A 21,062-nucleotide genomic window follows, 5' to 3' on the forward strand; every position below is an offset into this window, starting at 1 on the left:
TTATACAACCAGTGGTTCCCAACACTGCGTTAACTTTTCTTCATTGGCTGTGTTGACAACGACATGGTCACAATCATACTGTGTGCCTCCTGTAGAGAGAAATTTCAAAGAGGGGAGATTATCTTTGAAATAAGAGACAAATATTCTAGGTCTCAGAAAAGCTCTAGTAAGAGCTGGTGTAGACAGTTTCTCTTCAACCCATGGATCTGAGAAGACAAATGCATTTTCATCACTGCCTGCTTTTGGAATTCATTTTGAAACAGTTTTTGAATTAACCAGGATCAATCTGCCTTATTCTCGCCACCCCTTCAGTAGTTCAGTTTTTTGCCTTTTTCAGCCTGGATGGAAAGGGAAAGAAACACTGAAATACACTCAGTATTGCAGTGTTGAAGACTGTCACTTCCCAAAAGTCATGCTTGACTAATTCAGTTTTCCTGCAACAGTTGTCAATTGTCACTTGGCTCTGAAAATGGAGTGAAGATGTTTAGATGATGAAGTAAGTCCTGCTACTAACAGACAATATGCATGTCACCATGTCAGAGACAAGGTCTGGCACTGGTTTACTCCTTGCCATTATAATCCTTTATTTTGACCAGAATGTTCAGCTGTTTGCACTGGCAGCTGAACATATCTGAATGCAAAATAAGAACATTTCTTAGAAGAGCTTAATCTGCTTACACGATGCAATGCCAAACACGTTCTCATAGAAGAGCACCATTAATATTCTGACTTAAGAAACTGGGAAGCAAAGACACATTTGACTAGAGCTGAAAGTCAGAATTGATGGTTTTTTCCCTCAGATCTAGTACATAATGCAGAAATGTAGGACACGTGCATCTCCTGTAGTACAACACACCTGCAAAGCAAGTGGTATTCCCACTGGAAGCAGCCGTCTGAGCCAACCATTTATACAAAGCATTGCAACACTCCCACGACCACTGTCTTTGTGTTCTGCACCCCAATTGCCTCACCCTCCCTGGCTGAGCAGAAGACAAACTTGACAGCTGAAAGCTTGTGTTGAATGTAACATACTGAGCTATGCAGCTCATGTTATTTTTTGTAGCTCAGTTAGCACTGTGAGTGCAAAATTTGTTTTTAAGTGGTGTCTGATAGAATGTAAACACGCTAAAATGGGAAAAGATGGGATTTTTTTTTCCAGTGGACGGAGAGACTGTTTACTTTGATAGCATGGTGCTCTGGACAAGGCTTTGTGCTGTGCCAGTTTGTCCACAAGGTGGCACTGGCAACTGCACAGTTAAACAACTGCATTCATTTGCTGAGGAATTCTTTAACGCACTATTCGTGGTCCAGAATGGATCAGCAGAATTGGCAGGAACAGGCAATGTTCCTACTAGGCTTTCTCAAATAAAAGCTACATGTATCTACTGTTTTGTATTTACTGTACAGATTTACTTTGTTTTAAAGCTAAGAGTGCATCTATACTTCCACCACCAGACCTATCCTTTGTGAACTTCTTCAGTTATAAATGCAGAATACATAATTGCCTTCAACATGATTAACTGAAGAAAAGGCAATGCAATAGTATTTCTGCTTGTTTGGTGCCACTTAGAATGGGTTTTAAAAAAAGGTATGCAGTCATTGTGACTAGACTCTCCTTGAACTGGAGTGTTTTTGTTAAGTTTATAGTTAATGTTCATTAGCTTTTTGTGGCAGTAAAGAGAATTTGTGACCATTTGTGCCACTGTTGCATTATGGTCAGACACCAGATAACCCTGATCTCACAGTTCTGACAGTCCTACCCAGCTGTGGTGGGTGATTGTCCCACTCTGCTCTGTGCTCACCCTGAGTGAGCAGCCTCACCTTGAGTCCTGTGTGCAGTTTTGGGCACCACAATATAAAAAAAGATACAAAGCTATTAGAGAGCATCCAAAGGAGGCTACAAAGAAGGTGAAGGGCCTTGAGGGGAAGCCATACAAGGAGCAGCTGAGGTCCCTTGGTCTGTTCAGCCTGGAGGAGAGTGAGGAGAGACCTCACTACAGTTTACAACTTCCTTGTGAGGAGAAGAGGGGCAGACACTGATCTCTTCTCTGGTGACCAGTGGCAGGACCTGAGGGAATGGCCTGAAGCTGCATCAGGGAGTTTTAGGTTGGATATTAGGAAAAGGTTCTTCCCACAGAGGGTGTTTGAACACTGAAGGAGGCTCTCCAGGGAAGTGGTCACAGCACCAAGCCCAACAGAGTTCAAGAAGCGTTTGGACAATGCTGTCAGGCACATGGTGTGGCTCTTGGGGTGTCCTCTGCAGGGCCTGGAGTTGGGCTTTGATGATCCTTATAGGTCCCTTCCAACTCAGGATATTCTATGATTCTAGGAGTTCAGTCCTGTTTAATTCTAAAATGCTGACTGTTGACTATGATATTTTTCTGGTTGGTTTGGGTTTTTTTTGGGGGGGAGGTGGTGGTTGTAATTGATGTAATTAATGTCATAGCATCAATTAAGAATTAATTTTAAAACAGCTAAAATATTAATAGAAATAGAATAAAACAGATATATAAAATGTTTACTCCCCTCACCCAAAAAAGCAATTATGTAAGAACATTTGATTATGCTAATTCTCCTAATCATTCAATTTTCTACTTTTCAGTCTTTCTGTGAAGGTCTGAAAACAAACTTCAGAAACAGTATCTACACAAATCAAATTACTATGACAAAAGTGACTCCAAAATACACATCAAGTGCTCACAGACCCTAGGCTGCTATGGCAGAGTCTCATGCTTGCCATAGCGGCATAACCATTAATAAACAAAAACCCCCCACCTTTTTGCATCTAATCACATCAGTATACAAGCCTGCCATTGCTTTCCTAATATCCTTTGGCTATTTCATCTACAACTACTAGGTAAGAAAATTTGCTCTATAGAAATTAAAGTTAATGAGAAGTTAGGTTGTTCTTGCTTCAGCATTTTAAGTAAACATATTCACATTGCCCAAAAATTAACTGAGGCTATCTACAGTGAGTGGACACTGAGAATACAAGATAAGCAAGTACTGTGAGTTACTAAATGGTATGTAGGAGAAATGAAATGAAGTCTTAGGGCCTGTATAATTCAGGAGGTCAAACTAGCTGATCGGGTCTTTTGCTTCTAGATTAAAGCAACTAAAGCACCATCCTTAATTTATAGGCACATTTAGTGTGTATCCCACTGCAAATACCATGTAATTAAGACCCAATGTAATGAGATAACATTTGCTTACCTTTGATATCTAAAACCAGCTTGGGTTTCATCTTGCTATAAATTCTGCCATCGGGACTAATATGCCAATATTGTTTGTCTTCATTCCGCTCAAATGACAGACCGAGTTTAGAGCCAGGAGTTATAAGATTTCCAACAATTGTCAAGCAGCAATCCTCTGCCATCTGTGTCATCAGGAAGGCAACAGCAATTATTCAAAATGGCCTTACTTCTAGTGTCAGCTGGGTTTTTTTATCAAATAGGAGAGATAGCATCAGGTGAGAATAGAATTTAGGAATTAGTTTCCCTCAAGGAATCGATTTTTGCCCCAAACTCAAGACTCGTTTTTCTTTTGTTCCTGTTTCTGCTGACACTCTGCACTACACAGGAACTGTAAAATAACAACCCTGTATCAGATCAAAAGGAACAATTAGCACCTGTCTCTAGCAGCGGCCAATAACCAAAGATTACATTGATACTGTGGAAGATTACATTGACCGAACTCTTGTATGCAGTATGTTCCTGGTTATCTCTTCAGTCTACAGCAATTGCCAGCCCAGAAGCTTTTCCATGCATCCCCGTATCTTTAATGCTCATTTTCCGTCCCATGTGTAAATTTATTCGTCACTACCCACCAAGATCAGTGATTTTACATGAACACTCTTGTGTATCGTAGCCCTTCGATACTGTGGCAAGCAGTTCCAAATCCTAACTACCACTATTTTAAAAAAATTAGGAATAATTTGATATGCAACTAGTTTCATTTGAAACTCTCCTCATCCCTTGATCATTTTAAGGGATGTCTTTGTCCATGCTATGTTTGCAGAGACTTCAAGCACACCATCCTTCAAATGGCTAAAATGTCCTCACTATTTTGTCTCTTCCTTCCATAGAGGCTCTCCATTTCCTCTGAACATTCTTTTTTCTTTCAATCACTTTTAGTTTTGCAGTAACCTTTTCAGATAAAGGACATAACTGCACAGTATCAAGTGTATGCATTTCACAGGGTATCACAGTAATATTTGCTTCTTTGTTCTACACTCTTTTCCTAGTCACTTGTATTACTTGATTCCAAAAGTCTGCAAATGTATTCTTGGTTAAAAAAAGAGCTGGCAAAAATTAAGCTTACTTCAAAGGAGTATTAAGGCTGTATTACTAAGTAACAGTTAATTTTTCTAGATAAAACGATTTTCAGTAGATCACCATAAGCTGTGCCTTTTAACTACTGAATGCACTTCTGTGGCAGGTTAAACACTCATCTGCCATTGTTGAAATGGCCCTAAATTATTTTTACAAGTGCTTTTGAAAGCACTATTTCTTGAAAAAGTCATACTTCTAACTATCATAACCTAGGATTCGAGTAAGTCGACTTAGCTGTGAAATTCCCATTTGTATCTGAAGCATTCTCTAGTGGAACTAGGAAAACTCTGAGCTTAGACATTAGGTCCACTGGGCCAGTACTTCACCCATCTCCAAGAAACTCATAAAGAGTAAGGAAACCTGCATTCACATCTATTTCTGAAAAAAGGAGCAGATTGACTTTCATATCCTGCTTACTGGTTATCCCACATACTTAAAACGGCCCTTCCTTGAAAACCCCAGGCACAGCCCAAGGTACTGTGACACAGTCACTGAGATGACCCAAGCTTACAGGAAGGTGCAGGTTTTTCCAGTGACCTATGTCTGCCTATGTGCAGGTAGCCCAGTTTTCTTTGTAATATGTGGTAAACCCCGATTTTTGGTTTGTGCAAAATGGATTTACTATCATTCGCCAGAAAGATGGCAGAGCTCTCTAACAGTTCAGTCACTTAAGATCAAAGTTGCCAGCTTGCACTCTGCACTAAGCTACCTGATTGCTATACAGCACAAGCTGTGTATTTTCTGTGCACAGAAGAATTGCACAGAAAAAGGGGCAAAACCCAGGAGCATTTATCCAAAGCCGTATAATACAGCACTGCCTCAATATGAAAACTTTCAGTGACATGTTTGAGAGGCACCATCAAAAGAGAAGTCTTTTGTATGTGATATTAAAGCTTTTAGCTTACTTTGCATCATTTTGCTGTCTGCATAAATCCCTTTTACAACTGCATGTGTCCTGTAAACATGTCTGAACAATGCCTTAGCTTATTAACAGTAAGATTCTTCCCTCCAGCATAGATGACATAGTTATAAATGGCTCCTTTGAAGTTATACAATCCTATAGAAAAAGTTCACATGATTCTTTGCAGTCAAGCTGTTTAACAGTATTAAAGTAACTTAATTTTCTTTTGGGTGGCATCCCTACCTAAGACTGTTCATGCTTAAACATTATATGAACTGCGCATACCTCTGCTCACCTCAATGACAATTTGCACGTGATTAGTTTTATGGACTGTGAGAAAAGTAAGGCTTCATTTGGAAACTTGTACAGAGGAAAGGAAAAAGGATGGATTTGACAAATACAGGGATAGTCAGAAAACAAACAAAAAAACCCCAAAACAAAACAAAAAAAACCCCCACCCCCAAACAGCTCAAGAGAGTGGGATTTTATCTTTAAGCTTGCCTAAATGCAGAAGAGGATATCAATCTACATTACACTAACTGTCCTACCACAAGGTATGCATAGTTCAAAATATTATCAGTACTTGAAAAAGTCTCCCCTGCTTGGATACTTCTGCAATATTTTCTCTCAAAATTTCAATTATATCAAAAAAGTATCATACAACTAGTTTGTTGTTGTTTGTTTTTCACCTGAAAAAAGCCAGAGTTGATCAAAACAAAACCCACAAAAACCAACTCCCAACAGAAAGATTACATTATAATTGAAACAGATTAAGCCTATAAAATAAATGAAGATTCTGCAGTAGGAGCTAAATTCATAAAGCCCTACAATTGGAGAGGAAAAGAGAAAATGCACATTGAACTCAAACCTTACCCGACACCTTATGAATCCATCCTGATAAACCCAGATTTGATCATCTGAGTCTGTATCTTCTGCAACCTGTATTCTGAGAAGATTCAGATTATCTAGGTTTCCATCAGCTGACATGAATTTTCCCGTTTCCTTGTTTCGAAGCCTGAAGTACACACGTTTCTGCAGAAAACAAAGGAACTCTTTAACCACAATCTCAGCAGAGAAGATATCCTGCTCTGGGTTAACTTCAGAGCAGCTACTGTCAGTGCTGAACCCCAAAACTCCCTCTTTCTTTCTGAAACCTTTACTTTTTTATTCAATGATTTAATTCAGAAGCCCATAAACATCTTGGGCAAGACAAGCTTTGAGAACTCGCCACTCTGCAATGGAGAGTTTTAGGCTTTCCTAAGCACTGAAATCAGCACACAGTGGAAAGCTAAAAATTTTTAATTCAGAGCAGAACTAACTTCTCTCTGCTAACTCCTATAGATGCTCTGAGCTTTTAAGGGTGCACTTGTGTGGCCCATTACACATGAACACCTCTGTTCAGACAAGCTCTCAGCAGGGCAGTCAAAATGCATTATTCCTAACTCTGCTTAGGGCTATATGAAGACAAAGCTATGACAGCAAGAAAATGCAGTTGGTTACAGGTACAAGTACCCTGTGAATTAGAAAAAGCTGTTTCTCCAAGGAAATATGGCTCAGCAAGAACCTCAGATGTTAAAGCTCCCAGGACTGCTGCACCATTGGACAAGATCATATGGTCCTTATTTAGAGAACAAAATGAAAAGGGCATGACAAGAATAAATTTTGCATTAGATTTGCAAATCATTCTGCCAAGTAATAAGCGGGGAGGGACCTTCCCTCCTAAACTGAGGTATATTTTTTTTTCCCCCCCCCAATTTTCTTGTTGTTCCGTAAAAAATACAGATATGCCAACAACCAGTCTGGGTGCTAGTTATGAAACAAGTTACAATACTTTATATATAGCAGTTATAGCCATTATTTATTAATCCTTAATTAATCCTTATATGCTGTCTTCTGTACTTTGGTTTAAAGGATGTTCCTAATGAACAGTTTAAGCAGTGTAACTGCAAAGCCATGTAGCATAATCAAACAGCTTTTATTACACACGAAATTCTGGAGTGATTTCTTTACACAATTGCCAATGCTGAAGTTTGTCACATGCCTGTGACAAGGCTGTAACACTGCTTTCAACTGCATAATATCTCCTCAACCCCGTAACAAGATATAAATTAGTACTTGATAAGCTCATGTCAAAGCCTACTCACCTGCAGTAAAGGTCTCAGAGAACCTATCTGACAAAAGCCACTGGCTTTATACCAGTCTGGAATTTCATTTGGTGTTAACAACATCTGACGTCCCCTGTAATTAGTGTGTTCGTAAATTATCCATCTATGAGGAGAAAAAATAAGACAATGTTTTAACTGCCAAATTCTGCTTTGGAATCAATAAATGAGTTTAATAGAAGTCTGTCCCACAACATAGTAGTGTTTAGCTTTGGAAACCCAATGACCTTTGTAACAGGCCTTAAAAAATAGCAGCATTACATCGTGATTTAGATCAGCCACATTAACATGAGTACACAGGAGTTCAAATTTTAGAGTCCTATTATTTAAAAATTACAAGCTGAATGAAACAAAGCATTTTTGTGGGAGAACCCAACTTTTAAATACCATTTGTTTTCAGGAGGCACTGTGACTCCTCAAGGAGCATAGATCTATATGCCACATGTGCTGTATATGCTACACTGCTGCAGGTGCAGAACCAGCTGTTTTCCAGCTGTTTTGTGTATCTGAACTTGGCCAGGCCTGGTGTGCGTGAGAAAGAACTACTATGGATGCAGACTGGAACAAGCAAATACTGGAAACTGCAACAGGGTGAAATTCTCTCAGGTATTTGGGTAGAGGTTTTATTTCATAACACCTCTCTTTCCAAATACCTGAAAGGGTGGTGGGGAAGAGATAGAGCAAGAGTGCACATAGAAAAATTTTGTTTAGTGTTCCATAGCGTGCATCCAGCTATGCTTAAAATCACACATTGAGTGTAATCTGTCAGAACCCAACTTCTGATTCTCCATTATTGGCACAACCAGTGAATTATGGCTGGGCTTCAAAATAGGCTGCAATACAGTGCAATTTGTAGAGTTTTCTCACACTGATGTGCTGGGACAGTCCAGTGGCCATGGGGGTTTGAGCACATGAACACTCAATATGCAAGTTTCAGGTTACCTCCTTCCACTGACTGATTTGTCACCAGACATCTCCATCCAGAAGCACACTCACTTTAATTTTGGTGGATTTTCACTGCCTAATACACATCTAGCCCCAGGTATGAAATTAAGAGAATTATAAAGGATGGTCTCTTAGCAAAGGAAGAGAAGATGAAACCCTCTTCAATAAGGGAGGCAGCAGGGGCAAGGAAACTGTAAACCCTGTACTTTGACACATTTCAGCAGCTGACATTGCTATAATGAAATCAGAATTTTCATATCATATTCTATGTTTCCAGTGATCCACCAGAAAAAACACCCCACACATATTCATTGGACAGGAAACACACACAATGCACGATTCCATTACCTGGAATCATGACATTGGCAAAGGAGTAACTTGATGTTTGACTTCATGTTATGGAAAGTGAGAATCAACTGTATTGTGGTTATGGTGAAAGATACTGAAACCTTAGGAGGCTTCAAAATACAAATATGTACTTTTTCTTACTACCTTTGTGTCAAAGTTCAGTTCAGTGTGCTAAGGAAACCCTTTGACCAGCTTATCCAGATGGGGAAAATGGTTTGCTCTACAGATTTATTATAGCTATCCACTTGAGGGCAGTCTTAAGCTACCCAACAGCATCTCTCTAGCACACACCTTGGAAATTCCTCTCTTCAAAAGAGCACATTTAAATGCAAAGCAACAGTAACATGGATCTATCATTAAAAACAAAAAAAAACCCTCAAAGCTACAAAACCCACCAAAACTGGAGGCAAGTATCTTAGAGGTAGAGGTTAACAACAGGTGGAAAAAAACCCAAAAAGAGAACTTAACAGATCTGCTGGAATCCTAAAATATAGGACAGTAGTTTCAAAAATGCTTCCAAACAGCTTTTAAATTTCATCACAGACTATTTTTTACATGATCTTCAAGAGTATACTCAGAGAACACGACTGCTTGAAAACACCTACCAAATCTAACTGCTAGATTCTCATCCAGTTCCTGAAGTAAAAGGGACTATTACTACTAACACCAAAATAGGTGAGATTGTGGTCTAATTGCACCTCTGTGTCCATAGTAGAGGTTAAAGGATGAACATGAAGACTTATTAAAAAACATCTTGAACTTATGACACAGATCACAAACTAAATTATTTTTTTATGTCTGAAACCTAAACCAAGAGCATAGAAGTTGGTTTTAAGGATGCTATCCAAGCTGATTTTTATAATAGGACATGAGAGAAGATGCAAGTTTCCTTGACAGCTTTATTCAAATTAATTTCAACTTTAGTACAGGACCATGAGTCAATGATAACATATTGTTGAAACAGGATATGAAAATGCTCTGTAAGAAGAAATGGCATTAATGCACTACACACATGATACTCTAATTTTACATTGTGTGATTCCATTTCACCTGTAAATTTGAATAAGTACATCACTCTAAAGAATCAAAAGGTGATTTTAAACTTACATGCCGCCGAGGACTTGAACTGAAGCTATTCGAGGATTGTATCCCAGGAACTGAAGATTTAAGATTTCTGTACTGAATTCGATTTTCTTTCCTTGGAAACCCATCTTTTCAAAAAGAGCTATGCAGGGCTCAGACAGCTCCTGCAAAAGGAAGATGAGTGCTTTTATAGGGTGTTGGAACTCCAGATGGTGACTGTGAACATCAGTACTCCACATAAGCCCTTTTATTTCAGAGGTTTCTTCTTGATTGTTTAAGATCAAAAACCCTGAATGTTTTTGCTCTTCAGCGCTCTACTTAAACTTGAAAAGTCATAAAAAACCCTTATACAAATCACACAAGGGATCTTCTTGCATGGAACATAAAACTTCCTTATTTTAAGGCACAAAGATCTCTGTGGCTGATTCTTGCACAATACCTTAAGTATGTTTTAAAATACATTTTAATCAGTGCCAAATCTCTCTTCCATTGCACTAACCCCCACTCAAGGGAATTTTCATATAAAGAGCTGAACAGACAGTAAGATAATACTGATTTCTACAGCTTCAAATGGTGACACCTTGTCAGCACTGCTTATCACTTAACTGCATTAATTTTTAACTTTTACAGTAGGTTACGGCAACATCAATCTCTGACTAGACAAAAGATTCAAGATCCATATTACTGAAGTAAAATTCATGACAAGTGAAAATTATAACATCTGAATCCTCCAAATCGCTTTGGGGAGATGATTCTTCTCCATCTCTGTCAAAGTGCTTCTGGTGTCAAAGGGATTCTGCCCACATGAAGCTCCCTGCATCACTGAATCCAGTTTGAATGTCTTCTGGAAAGGGAACCTTGGACTCTTTTCTGTGGGGCAAGGTATCTTTAGTGGACTGGAAATAACCTCTCATAATGAAGGCCTTCCTGTGGAAGCTGGGAGGTAGGGTTTGAAGTTCCCCAGGGTAAAGTCAATTAAGCCTGAGTGTCCTGGTGTTACAGTGTACACTCAGACACAAATGACACTGCCACTCCCTTTCTCATAAATCTTCCAGCAACGACTGCATAAAAACCAACACCACAGCCAGAAGAGCTCCTTACTTCTGGCATGTGTTCAGTGCACTCACATCAACTGGATCAGGAACACCTGACATGACGCAAAGTCTCGACAGACTCCCATCAGCCTCAGGCATGGAAACAGGCCCTCCAAGGCAGATCTGGCTCCACGCATGCATGGCAGCTCATATATGCATGCTTCCATATGAATTTATTAGTCAAGACATCCCATCTACCAATTTCTAGTGCCTAAATTCCTCTTTAATCTTCCTTTAGATGTTTAAGGGCTCAGATGACAGCGTTGTGTGAGTGTCACCATTATCTGTACAGCGGTCCAGGTTACCACACAGCAGCTGAGCTATGCTTCCTGATAGCATACATGCTGCTAGGCTGTGGAAAATGCCAGGAGAGGCCTTTTCACTTTACTCCAAAATCAGAGTATGCTCAGCCCCACCATGAAAGGCAACACCAGTTAGACTGTCATGCATCACCACAGGTAAAGAGTCCAGCAGGACCAGTCACGCTGTGATGATGTCCCAGTGTCTCTGAACTCTAAGCCCTTTTACTGACTGGCACCTGCCCTCTGAGACATGCAACTTCTCAGGCAACAGCCTTTCAACCTCATGTAGTGCTTTAGAAATAATCTACTTGCAAAGAAAACAGAAACAGAAAAGGAAATCCTCCAATTTTCTGCCACACCTTACACTGGGCATTTTTTGATTCAGCAGCAACACTGTTACATAAAACACTTCCCACAGTGAGAAGTGCAAGGTCAGCTCATGAATTTTCTTTCAGTACTTCCCATCTACTGTACCAAGCTGGTGTTCCTGTATATCTACATTTAGTTATTCCACAGAGTTGCTCATTAAAAAGTAATTTCAGATGACTGTTCAAGCATAAACCACATTCACAGCTGTTTTTTATAGTATGTTCAGGAAAAAGAACGTGTCAAACTCAAGAAGGAAAAATACTATTTTGTATCTGCAGCATAACCATGTGGAGCATGCAAAGCAAGCACAACCGAGATATAGTGGCATAAAAACCCCATAAACCTTGAGCTTATGAACAACCCTTTGCATAGTTTTATAAGTTCCCTGATTTAAAAAAGCCCTTTTAGCTTTCACTTACAAGTGTATCAAATATCCCTTTAATTTCCTTTTTTTATTTTTTTAATGGTTCCTTACAAAAAGATCCCTGCAAAGGGGAGCTTAACTAGATAAATACACTAACATGACATTAAAATAGCAAAGGTGTTTCTTGTATAGAAATGTCACAGAAAAATCCTGAGGAAAGTTATAGAAGCAGCAGATGGTGGGGAGGAATTAAGATTGGCACTGCCAAAATACAGGCCCAAAATAAGTCTGAGAGGTGAAACCAGGAGCTAAAGTAATAAGGTTCAAGCTTTTGGAAAATCATGAAAAATAAACAATATAAATAGTTAAATAGAAATTATCATTCTTTCTGTACTGGTTTGCTAATAAACCAATGAGCAAAGTAACCCATTTTCCTCTTCTCCGCAGATAGGGAGCCTCTGAAGAAGGAAGCAGCAGCACATGATTTGCAGGCAGATGCAGGTCTGTGCTACTGTCTGAAGTGTGACAAAATGCTAGAACAAGTTTCACAAGTGTAAAGAACTTAAAGAAGCACAGAACTGGCATTTATGTTTTAATGCAACAGTCTGTCACAAATAGTAAATCTTTCAAAAGTAAGCTGATCCTTCCAGCTTGAAACAAGCATTCTAAACCCAGGAACTACTGACATGTACAGAAAAACCTATTTTAATTCATTATGATCACCCACCTAGCTTGGCTAGAAACAATTCTATTGTTTTTAATAGGATCTGTCTACTAGACAGAGAGTTCAGAAGGCAGACGTTCTTGCTGCAGTTGTTTGTTTACAGAGTACATCAAAATTCTCCAGAGACATGAAAGAGGATGACACATTTTAGCTCTCCTTCATCAACTGCTACACTGCTGACAGGTTACTAAAATTACAGTGGAGTGCAATAAAGTTGCCAAATTCAATACAGATATATCTTCAAGAAGATATTCAATAGTGAACTCCTCCTTTTTTAAAATGAGTACCATCTCCTCATGTTGCTGTTAAGTTCCTGGAATCTTGACCACATTTTGCTAGTAATTACTTTGATCTTAAAAGATACTTGCAGATTCCATAAGTGATCCATCATAATGATTGGTTATAAGCTTGAGTAAACTCGTTCCGGGCCACTGATGAGTTACAAAATATGTAAATGTAATTTAGTTTGTATCCACAACACATAACATCACGGCCTGATTTTGCCAAATAGTATTGGGTGTTGCTTTACCTTATCTAGAAGTGTGCATTATTTTGTGATTAACTCAAATTCCATTGTCCTGATGATACCAACAGTGTTTTATAATTACATGTATTTCATGCAAAGTTGCTTAAATTAGCCTGTTTTTTCAATATGCATCAAAAACAAGGCCCATGGTACAGATATTTCTTCACACTGTCCTACCACTTTCTCAACCCATTCTAAGTGGTCTCTCTTTCTGGGAAATAGACTTGATTCTTTACAGAAGTTCTTTTATAAGCTGTTTTTAAGAACAGGGATCCCAGGCAACTGCTTCTGTGACATCTTCTCCTTTACAAAAACAGCACAGAGGTCAAAAAAACCTGACTTAATGCAGCTAGGACATTTAACTGCTACTGCACAGAAAAAAATCAAACCCAAACAAACAAACAACACTCCCCCAACCCAAACCCTCCTCTGTTGCATGTTTGAATTTTTACTGTTGCAAGAAATGAGGAATTATCGTTGTACTTATCATTACAGTATTTCTAATATGTTTACTTACAATATTTATGATCCGTAAAGATTTTAGAACTGCTTGGGGTGAACAACCCATTGCCGTCAGATCAGGATAGATCCCTTCTTCTAACACATACTGGTTGCCAGCAAATTCCTCCTGGTCATACACTATGCAGCTGCAGAAAGGAGGAGAATAAATTTCCTCTTAAGACATCTGTGCCAGTAAAATGCAGAAACATTATTTACAATGTTTTGTCCTGAAAGATATGCAAACTGCAAAGCATTGTTCTCTGTAGGTCCCTATATATGAACCACCCCAGGTGTTAGAAAGCTGGTTGTTTTTCTAAAACTTCTACCATTTTAGTGATTTTGCAGTATTCATTCAATATAACTTACCTGCCATCTAGAATTTTTGAAGACTTCACAGCGAATGAATCGATACATCTTGTGTTTTTTTCAAATATTTGGCAGTTACCCTTGAATTCAGGCTCTGAAAATAACTGGACCTTTAAAAAGTTATAAACATATTTAAGGAAATTCATTCTTCTGTCTTCAGTTACATCTCTACCATTAATTCTATAATTAGATAGAAACATGCTTAAAACACCCAGACTTCCTTGGTTACCTATGTTTGTTACCTCTTCAGTGTTGCAATACTTGTTCAAGAGAGCAAGGTTACAATTCCAAAAATTACTTCTGGCTGTACATCACTTAGTAACATACAAAATAATTAAAACAACACTAACAAATATAGCTCCTTGGTCTATCTGCTGGGTAAGATGTTTAAATTCCCACAGAATGGCCAGAATAGGCACACATTTTATTAAAGGGCCATAAAAAGTTTTCTTTTATATTATCAATCTGCTTAATCTCAAAAATGCATACTCTTCCCAGTAAATGAAAACTCTCTGCTTTGCAGAACGCTAACGGTGCATAATCCTGGCAATGGACTCAGACAGCATGCCAAGAGGCATGGTATATATTCCCAGGGTAGATTGGCTTTATGGGCCTGTTACAGCTGTAGACACAGCCTCATGTTGGCTCTTTCTCTGCTCCAAGGATAAGAGAGGATACATCCCCCAGAGTCTTTTGCCCTTATTAAAAAAAAATTCTAAGCAGCAAACTTGCTAATTTGGTTAGAGGATAATTAGCCATGATCACACAGAAGTCATTCACATTACAGCATGCCTACCAGCTTTATTCACTCTTAATAGAGATAGGAGTGTGGGCAGGTACAGCGTTCTCCAAAGAGGAACACGCTGACGATGGATGCAGTCTCTTGGCTGCAAGCCTCTACTTCTTTGTTTCCTTAGGATAAGGTCTTCCTTAGGATAGGGTCTTAATAGGCACACAATATACAGATGCAAATAATTTTTCATGCACACAGCTGAAAATAAGCAGCCTTGAGATTTTTATTCCCCATAGTTTATGCATTATGCCTGTGCAGGAGATTCCAGTGAAGCGTGCTACTAATCAGGAGTAGCAAACCAGCTAAGAATTGTCTCCTTAGTTTTTAGTTCCATGATATACTCACCATTTTCACTGAAATGAAAATAAAAATAACTTTGTACAGGGACAAACCTGAAAAGGTTCGGAATTAAGAAGGATGAAAAAGCTGTCCATTAGCTTTACTGTCAAAACTACATATTAGTACTTGCACACAGGAGACAATCCAATGTAGAAATATATTAACTCACTGAACAGACAAGTTCTCCCTGCCATTTCCTTCCCTTAACTTATTGACAAAGGTGGCATTAACTTTTAAGCACAACTCAGCAGTATTTGTGAGTGAATAACTCCCTTCAAGTACAACCACCACTAGCAAAACTGTTAACCAAAGAAATAGGTTCAAAAGGAGTTAAGTCAGCTGTACCAAGAAGAACAAAATCTATCCTGTAGAGCCCTCACCTCAGCAACAGACTCCAGGTCCTGCACCTCTGCATAGAGGGCTGCGGGCTCCAGCTCCTCAGAACAATCACTGGCACCCCAAAACACCTCAGTCGCTGAACCAAAACATTGCCAGTGCCCTAAGAAAGTTCTGATGGCAACTGTGTATTAAATCCCACCTTCCTTGGGTCTTAATGTGCCTTACTCAAGAGGTTTGGAAAGTAGCCTTCCTTCGCCTGCAGTTTTCACTCTTTGTCTGACTAGTCAGCCGTCTATGCAAATACCTGATGAGTCTTCCACTGGACAAATAGCCATTCCTTCATTTACACGTTAGAGACACTACACAGTATGTTTCATGTGCTTAGAGAAGTGTCTTACCTTGACTTTACCCCTTTCGCTTCCAACAATATCCTGCAAAAGTTTTGAGGGGAAAAAGTGAAAAAAAAAAATTTCAACAGTGATAAAATAACATACAAAATTTACTATTAATTATTGTTTAAATAATGTAAATAAACCGAACTTGATAGAAAAAGTAGAGTTCCAAATACTTCAGAGAAGCTTGCTAAACAAGTATAAAGTTAGCTCCTTACCGCAACAATGGGTTGAACTGAAGATATTTTGCAATTCTTTCCCCCCCATGCCTCAACGCTGGGATACAGCCCTTTAGCCAGTATATACTGCTCCCCTGTAAACTCAGGATTCTCATAAGCCACCCATCTGAAAGAGAAAGAAGAGGAGGGTGGTTGGTAGAAGTCACACTACTGTTCCAAAATATAGATGTGTATGTTCATAACTGTCTTAATGTAAGAACAAATAAAAAATACAAAGTTCCAAATTGCGATGCTGTTAAAACCCTGAGCAAAGCAGTGTACCTGATACTGCAAACCCCATGCGAATTTTACTATCTTCTTCACTATGTTGATACAAATCAGAGTGAATTAGCTAAAGCAAACCACAAGTTCAGACACATCATCTGCTACATACCCTAGAAGTTATCTCCAGTAAGAATATTCCAAGATGTTTTATTATTTTACCTAGGTCAAGTTCTTCTCTAAAAAATACCCCAAAAACCAGACAGATATCAGAATACAGCTTTTCCAACAAAACCAACTTTCAGAGTCATCTAGACAGTAAATGTAGCAATACTGTTTTTTAATGTTGCCTGTAGCCTTGGTTCACTTGTGTTTAAGCAAATACACACCCCAACAGAATGCTGAGCTGCTACAACAGGCATATATGCTAATCAGAGCAGACTTCCCTGCTAGGAATCAGAGACAGCAAGAACATCCTTGAAAGTTAAGCATTAAAACCACCACAAATTTGACCAGATCAATGTATTTAAATGCAAAGCCATTATTGTAACTGCTCAGTTAGATCTGATGCTTGACATAGGCCACAAACTCAGATCTGCATCAAGTCTCCTGTCTCAGTTGGAATGTGCCTTTTTTGAAAGGCTTTCAACTTTTGAGATGATACACACTTGAAGTATTGGAAAAGCAACCAAATCACTGCATATATCTCTCTGATGTCCAATTACCCCTGCAGTGTTTTAGGTCCAATTTTAAATATCTGGTATCAGTTAGTCTGGCTATGCATAGTCTACTACATTCAATAAATCTTCTACTACAGTGTTCTTCTAACCCTGGTTCCATACTGAGAGCCCAAAGAGAGCACCTCCTGCACCTATACTACCTTTGATTTAGTGATAACCTGCAGAACTTCTCTTGCCTTTCACTACTACATTTCCTAAACTTTCTCATACTTACACTGTTTTTTTCCTGTTTGGTTGTTTTTTGAGTGCCCATACTCGAACAGACCACAGCAGCAGCTGCATTTTGTTCATTAAATTTATGCAGGAATCAGGACATCTTGCTGGTTCCTGGTTCTACATGGAAATCTTCTACTCAGAGTCAACCTGCTTTTAATTTTAGCTGGTGTGGTGCATAACGAGTGTATGCTAGGTTATGCCAAAATCCACTTTCAGTGGGCTCAGAAACTTACTGAGTTTCAACACTAACAAAAAATTTCATATCATAAAGCAGTAAAATTATACAGATCTTAAAGTCTGCAAGGGAAGATAACTCTCAACATCGAAATTCCGCATAAATTATCTATGTGTATCAATCAAGTGGATTCTACTAAGCTGCAGTTTTATTCCAAGTACAAATGCCACAGTGTCTGCAGATACAAGAAGCGGGATAGCCTCAAAGTGAAATAAAGCTGCATCAACATGTGCCAAGAGTATGAACTTTGTTTTACTTGTCCATGGCAAACACTCAAACAGTGATTCACATATATCACTATTCACATGTCTTGGTTTGCCTCAGATATAATCAATTATTCCAACTTGTTACACACTAATTACTTACGGCATATTTCAAGGCCCATTTCAAACTCACCTCAGAGTAATTCATCAGAGAGACATTGGTATGTACAATAAATTGAGCAGAGAGTTCAAATTTCTCAGGTGTGTCTATACCTGTATACCACATGTACCAAAAGCAGTGAAAATGAGGTTTCCTTAAACAATTTCTTCAGCAGACATTCATTAGCTTGTTCAATGCACAAGTGCCAGGATACAGCTATGGTGCATGGTAGTTGTACTCAATTGAGATCTATGCAAACAAGTGTTTCTGATACAAAGTGAACTGTAAGACATGTCAGCAGCCTCCTAAGAATCCCTTGATAGCAGTTATTTAGTTTCCCCCATCTAAAAAGAAGCCTGAATGGAGAAGTAATCAACAAATCTCACTTGCATATGTTTACATTTAAATAAATGGGATTTAAATAATTAAGTGCCACTCTTCTATCCAACTCAGCCCATGCAGTTAGACAGTTCCTAGAGTCAGGGCTTAATGGTGAAATACTTGTGCTTCTCCATTCAGAAGCCCATATAACCTGCTTAAAGTAGTAATAACATCATCAAGGACAGGCAGCTGAATTCAGTACCAGCTAAACCTGTCAGACCTCAAGACTATCCCTAGGAAGGAGCACTGCCTTAATCCAACTTCTCACTTAACAGAAAGACATGGAGAGCAAGACATTGCCTCCATGTCTGAGCAAGAGAGACACATTCCAGCTGCCAGGCACAACAAAAACTGAAATAGTGCTCTGCAGCATGGCAGTAACCATCCTGCCCCACAGGGAGTGAGCTCTCCTGACACAACAGATTTTGTAACCCCCAGATGTACAAACTGCCTTAGCGAGGCTGAGCAGCAGCTCCCTCCCAGGTTGCTGGCAGGAGGGTGCTGGAGACCTTTACTCCTGGGCATCATCCATGCCCCTGAAACCAGAAGTAGCATTAAGCTTTGATTATGTATTGTTAGTACTATTACACACAGAGAATCTTTCTCCAAAAACCTCTATGTATGACATCTAGGAAGTGCAGCTCCAAACAGGGTCTGAAAGTAGAGCCAAGAAAATAATCCAGACACAGGTAACTCATTGTGGATACAATATTGCTGCTAGCAAGAATTTTTCTTGCTACTTTCTAAGCCCTGTGAGATGCTTTTCTCTCTCACGAAGAGATTAGCAGAAGTTCTGTAAACTATGAACACCTGCAACCTTGTAGAACTATGTTTATGGTACAGTAGAAAAATATTTTGACAATGGATGTTTAGGATTTCTAGCCAATCAACCCAGGGGGTGGCTGATCCTTTGTCCAATTAGACTGTGAAGAAAAAGTCTATAAAAGAGTTTGTAAAATAATTAAATAATCTTACCACACAATTCCTGCCTGCTGCGTCTTCTCCCCTCTCCTCCCTACGGCTGCGGGCTACAGTAATAACTCACCAAAAATCGGATTTGCTCTCAGTTGGCCCAGGACTCACCTTGTCTAACTTTAGGAGGGAGGTCAGAAAGTTAACTGGCACTTGCACATTTGTAGCATAATTAACAGATAGGATGAGGTAATAAAATTCTGTTTATAGCAAAGAGAAAACAGGTTCATCACGCTCCTTTGTGACTGTGATCCCTGTATCCCAGGGACCTGCAAACTTTAATTTTGTGCCTCCTTGAAAGTTTTTTTTTTCTGAACATCAGTTCAGTTATAGAGAGAAGTTAAAGCTTTGTTTGAAGTGTTCTCCAATGGGGTAACCAGGGGTACTTGCCCTTTTTAGCTCCCAGTGGAGGTTTGTTCTTGTACCATGTGTCTCTTCAGTTTCACTCATGTTACCTTCCTGAAGGCATCTAGATTAAATTTACTACACCTTCTGGTTTCTGTATATGGACCACTCATTACCTAATTATTTCCTTAATATCACTATCCATATGTACACTGGAAGCAGCCAAATCTACATTGTGGATTAATTACTTGAAAACTAGGGGAAAACCAGGCTGATAACACAACCACAGTAAACGGATGACTACATAAAATAAACAAATCTGGAAAAATTCCTCCAGCAAGTTCAAAAGGAATCAACTAAAAGACAAGAACTTTTTCAGGAGTTCTGCAAAAAGTTTGGTGTGTTTATGGATAAAGAAAAAGCACATTTCAAACATGCAGTTCCTATGATTTTCATCACTATTAAATATAAACTTGAAGAAGTTTTTAAGCTTAAGGGGAAACCAAAATAGTACAACACTTGATTTTAGTACTTGCTTGAACTTGTAAAGGGTGTTACCTGTTGCTAGTAAATAGTTCCATTTTCCGCCACTTCAACTTCTGCCAGTTTGGAAATAAAGATCAAACCCTACTTAAAAGAAGAAAGGCCTCTCCTATTTTCAGGCAGCCTAGATTGCTTTCTCCCACCCTAATGGCAGAAAAATAATTTTTGAATTTTACGTTTGGCCAGTCTTCAAAAAATGCTCAAGGGCAAAACATTTTCACTTTTAAAGAAGTACATTTTCATTTTTCAAAAAGTCAATCCTCATCTCCTTAGGATATATTTTTCAGGATGTCTTTACAATGGATTTAACAAAGACATGAAAATATTGCTTGGAAACACGATAGCTAACAATTTTAATGCAGCTAATGCTAAATTACCCCAAAATAGAATAATCACTCCCCAAATGCAAAGCTGGGCTGTCTCCAGCAATACAGTTTAGATCTGCAGCTGAGCTCACAACTTGTTCAGTTCTATCTGTGCACTGCAGTGTCAGGCTTTCTTTTCTTTGATATACCCTTTAAATTACAGAGCAATCAAATTAATTATGTGGGAAATGCAGATCATCTGTTATCTTACTGCTCTAACTAATTACCCAGATACCTGTAGTTAAAAAATTGCAATGAAAGGTTCAGGGCTTCTTACATTTTTGACTTCTTATTTTAATTAAGTGTTTTCAATATGATACCAGGAAGGTTACTTCAAAATATTATGACAAGCTTTTACTGATTCTGTCACAGTTCACTATGTCATAATCTGCATTACAGTCTAAACAGCTCAGGAAATTGCTCAATAGATTATTCATTGCTCTATGACAGATTTCTTGGAAGATATAAAAAAATCTTCTACCTGAACAGATGGTTAACACTTAAAATGAAGCACTGTATTGCCAAACACGACTTCCCACAGATCATTCAAGCTTTCTGACACATTAACATTTTGTAACATCAC

The 21,062-nt window shown here is 38.7% G+C and overlaps 1 protein-coding gene across 1 annotated transcript in view; it reads right to left on the reverse strand.

Moving 5' to 3' along the window:
• CRYBG1 (crystallin beta-gamma domain containing 1) overlaps nucleotides 1-21,062 on the reverse strand; it is a gene marked incomplete at both ends in the record, with an annotated part of 65,237 nt that continues 44,175 nt past the window's right edge. Inside the window, 9 exon segments of the mRNA XM_082276703.1 lie at nucleotides 1-89; nucleotides 3,214-3,376; nucleotides 6,106-6,264; nucleotides 7,377-7,500; nucleotides 9,795-9,934; nucleotides 13,667-13,796; nucleotides 14,017-14,126; nucleotides 15,886-15,918; nucleotides 16,098-16,224. Coding sequence (XP_082132829.1) covers nucleotides 1-89; nucleotides 3,214-3,376; nucleotides 6,106-6,264; nucleotides 7,377-7,500; nucleotides 9,795-9,934; nucleotides 13,667-13,796; nucleotides 14,017-14,126; nucleotides 15,886-15,918; nucleotides 16,098-16,224 — 1,075 coding nt within the window.

Source organism: Coloeus monedula (assembly GCF_965178545.1).
Source record: "Coloeus monedula genome assembly, chromosome: 2".
NCBI classification, from domain to species: Eukaryota; Metazoa; Chordata; class Aves; order Passeriformes; family Corvidae; genus Coloeus; species Coloeus monedula.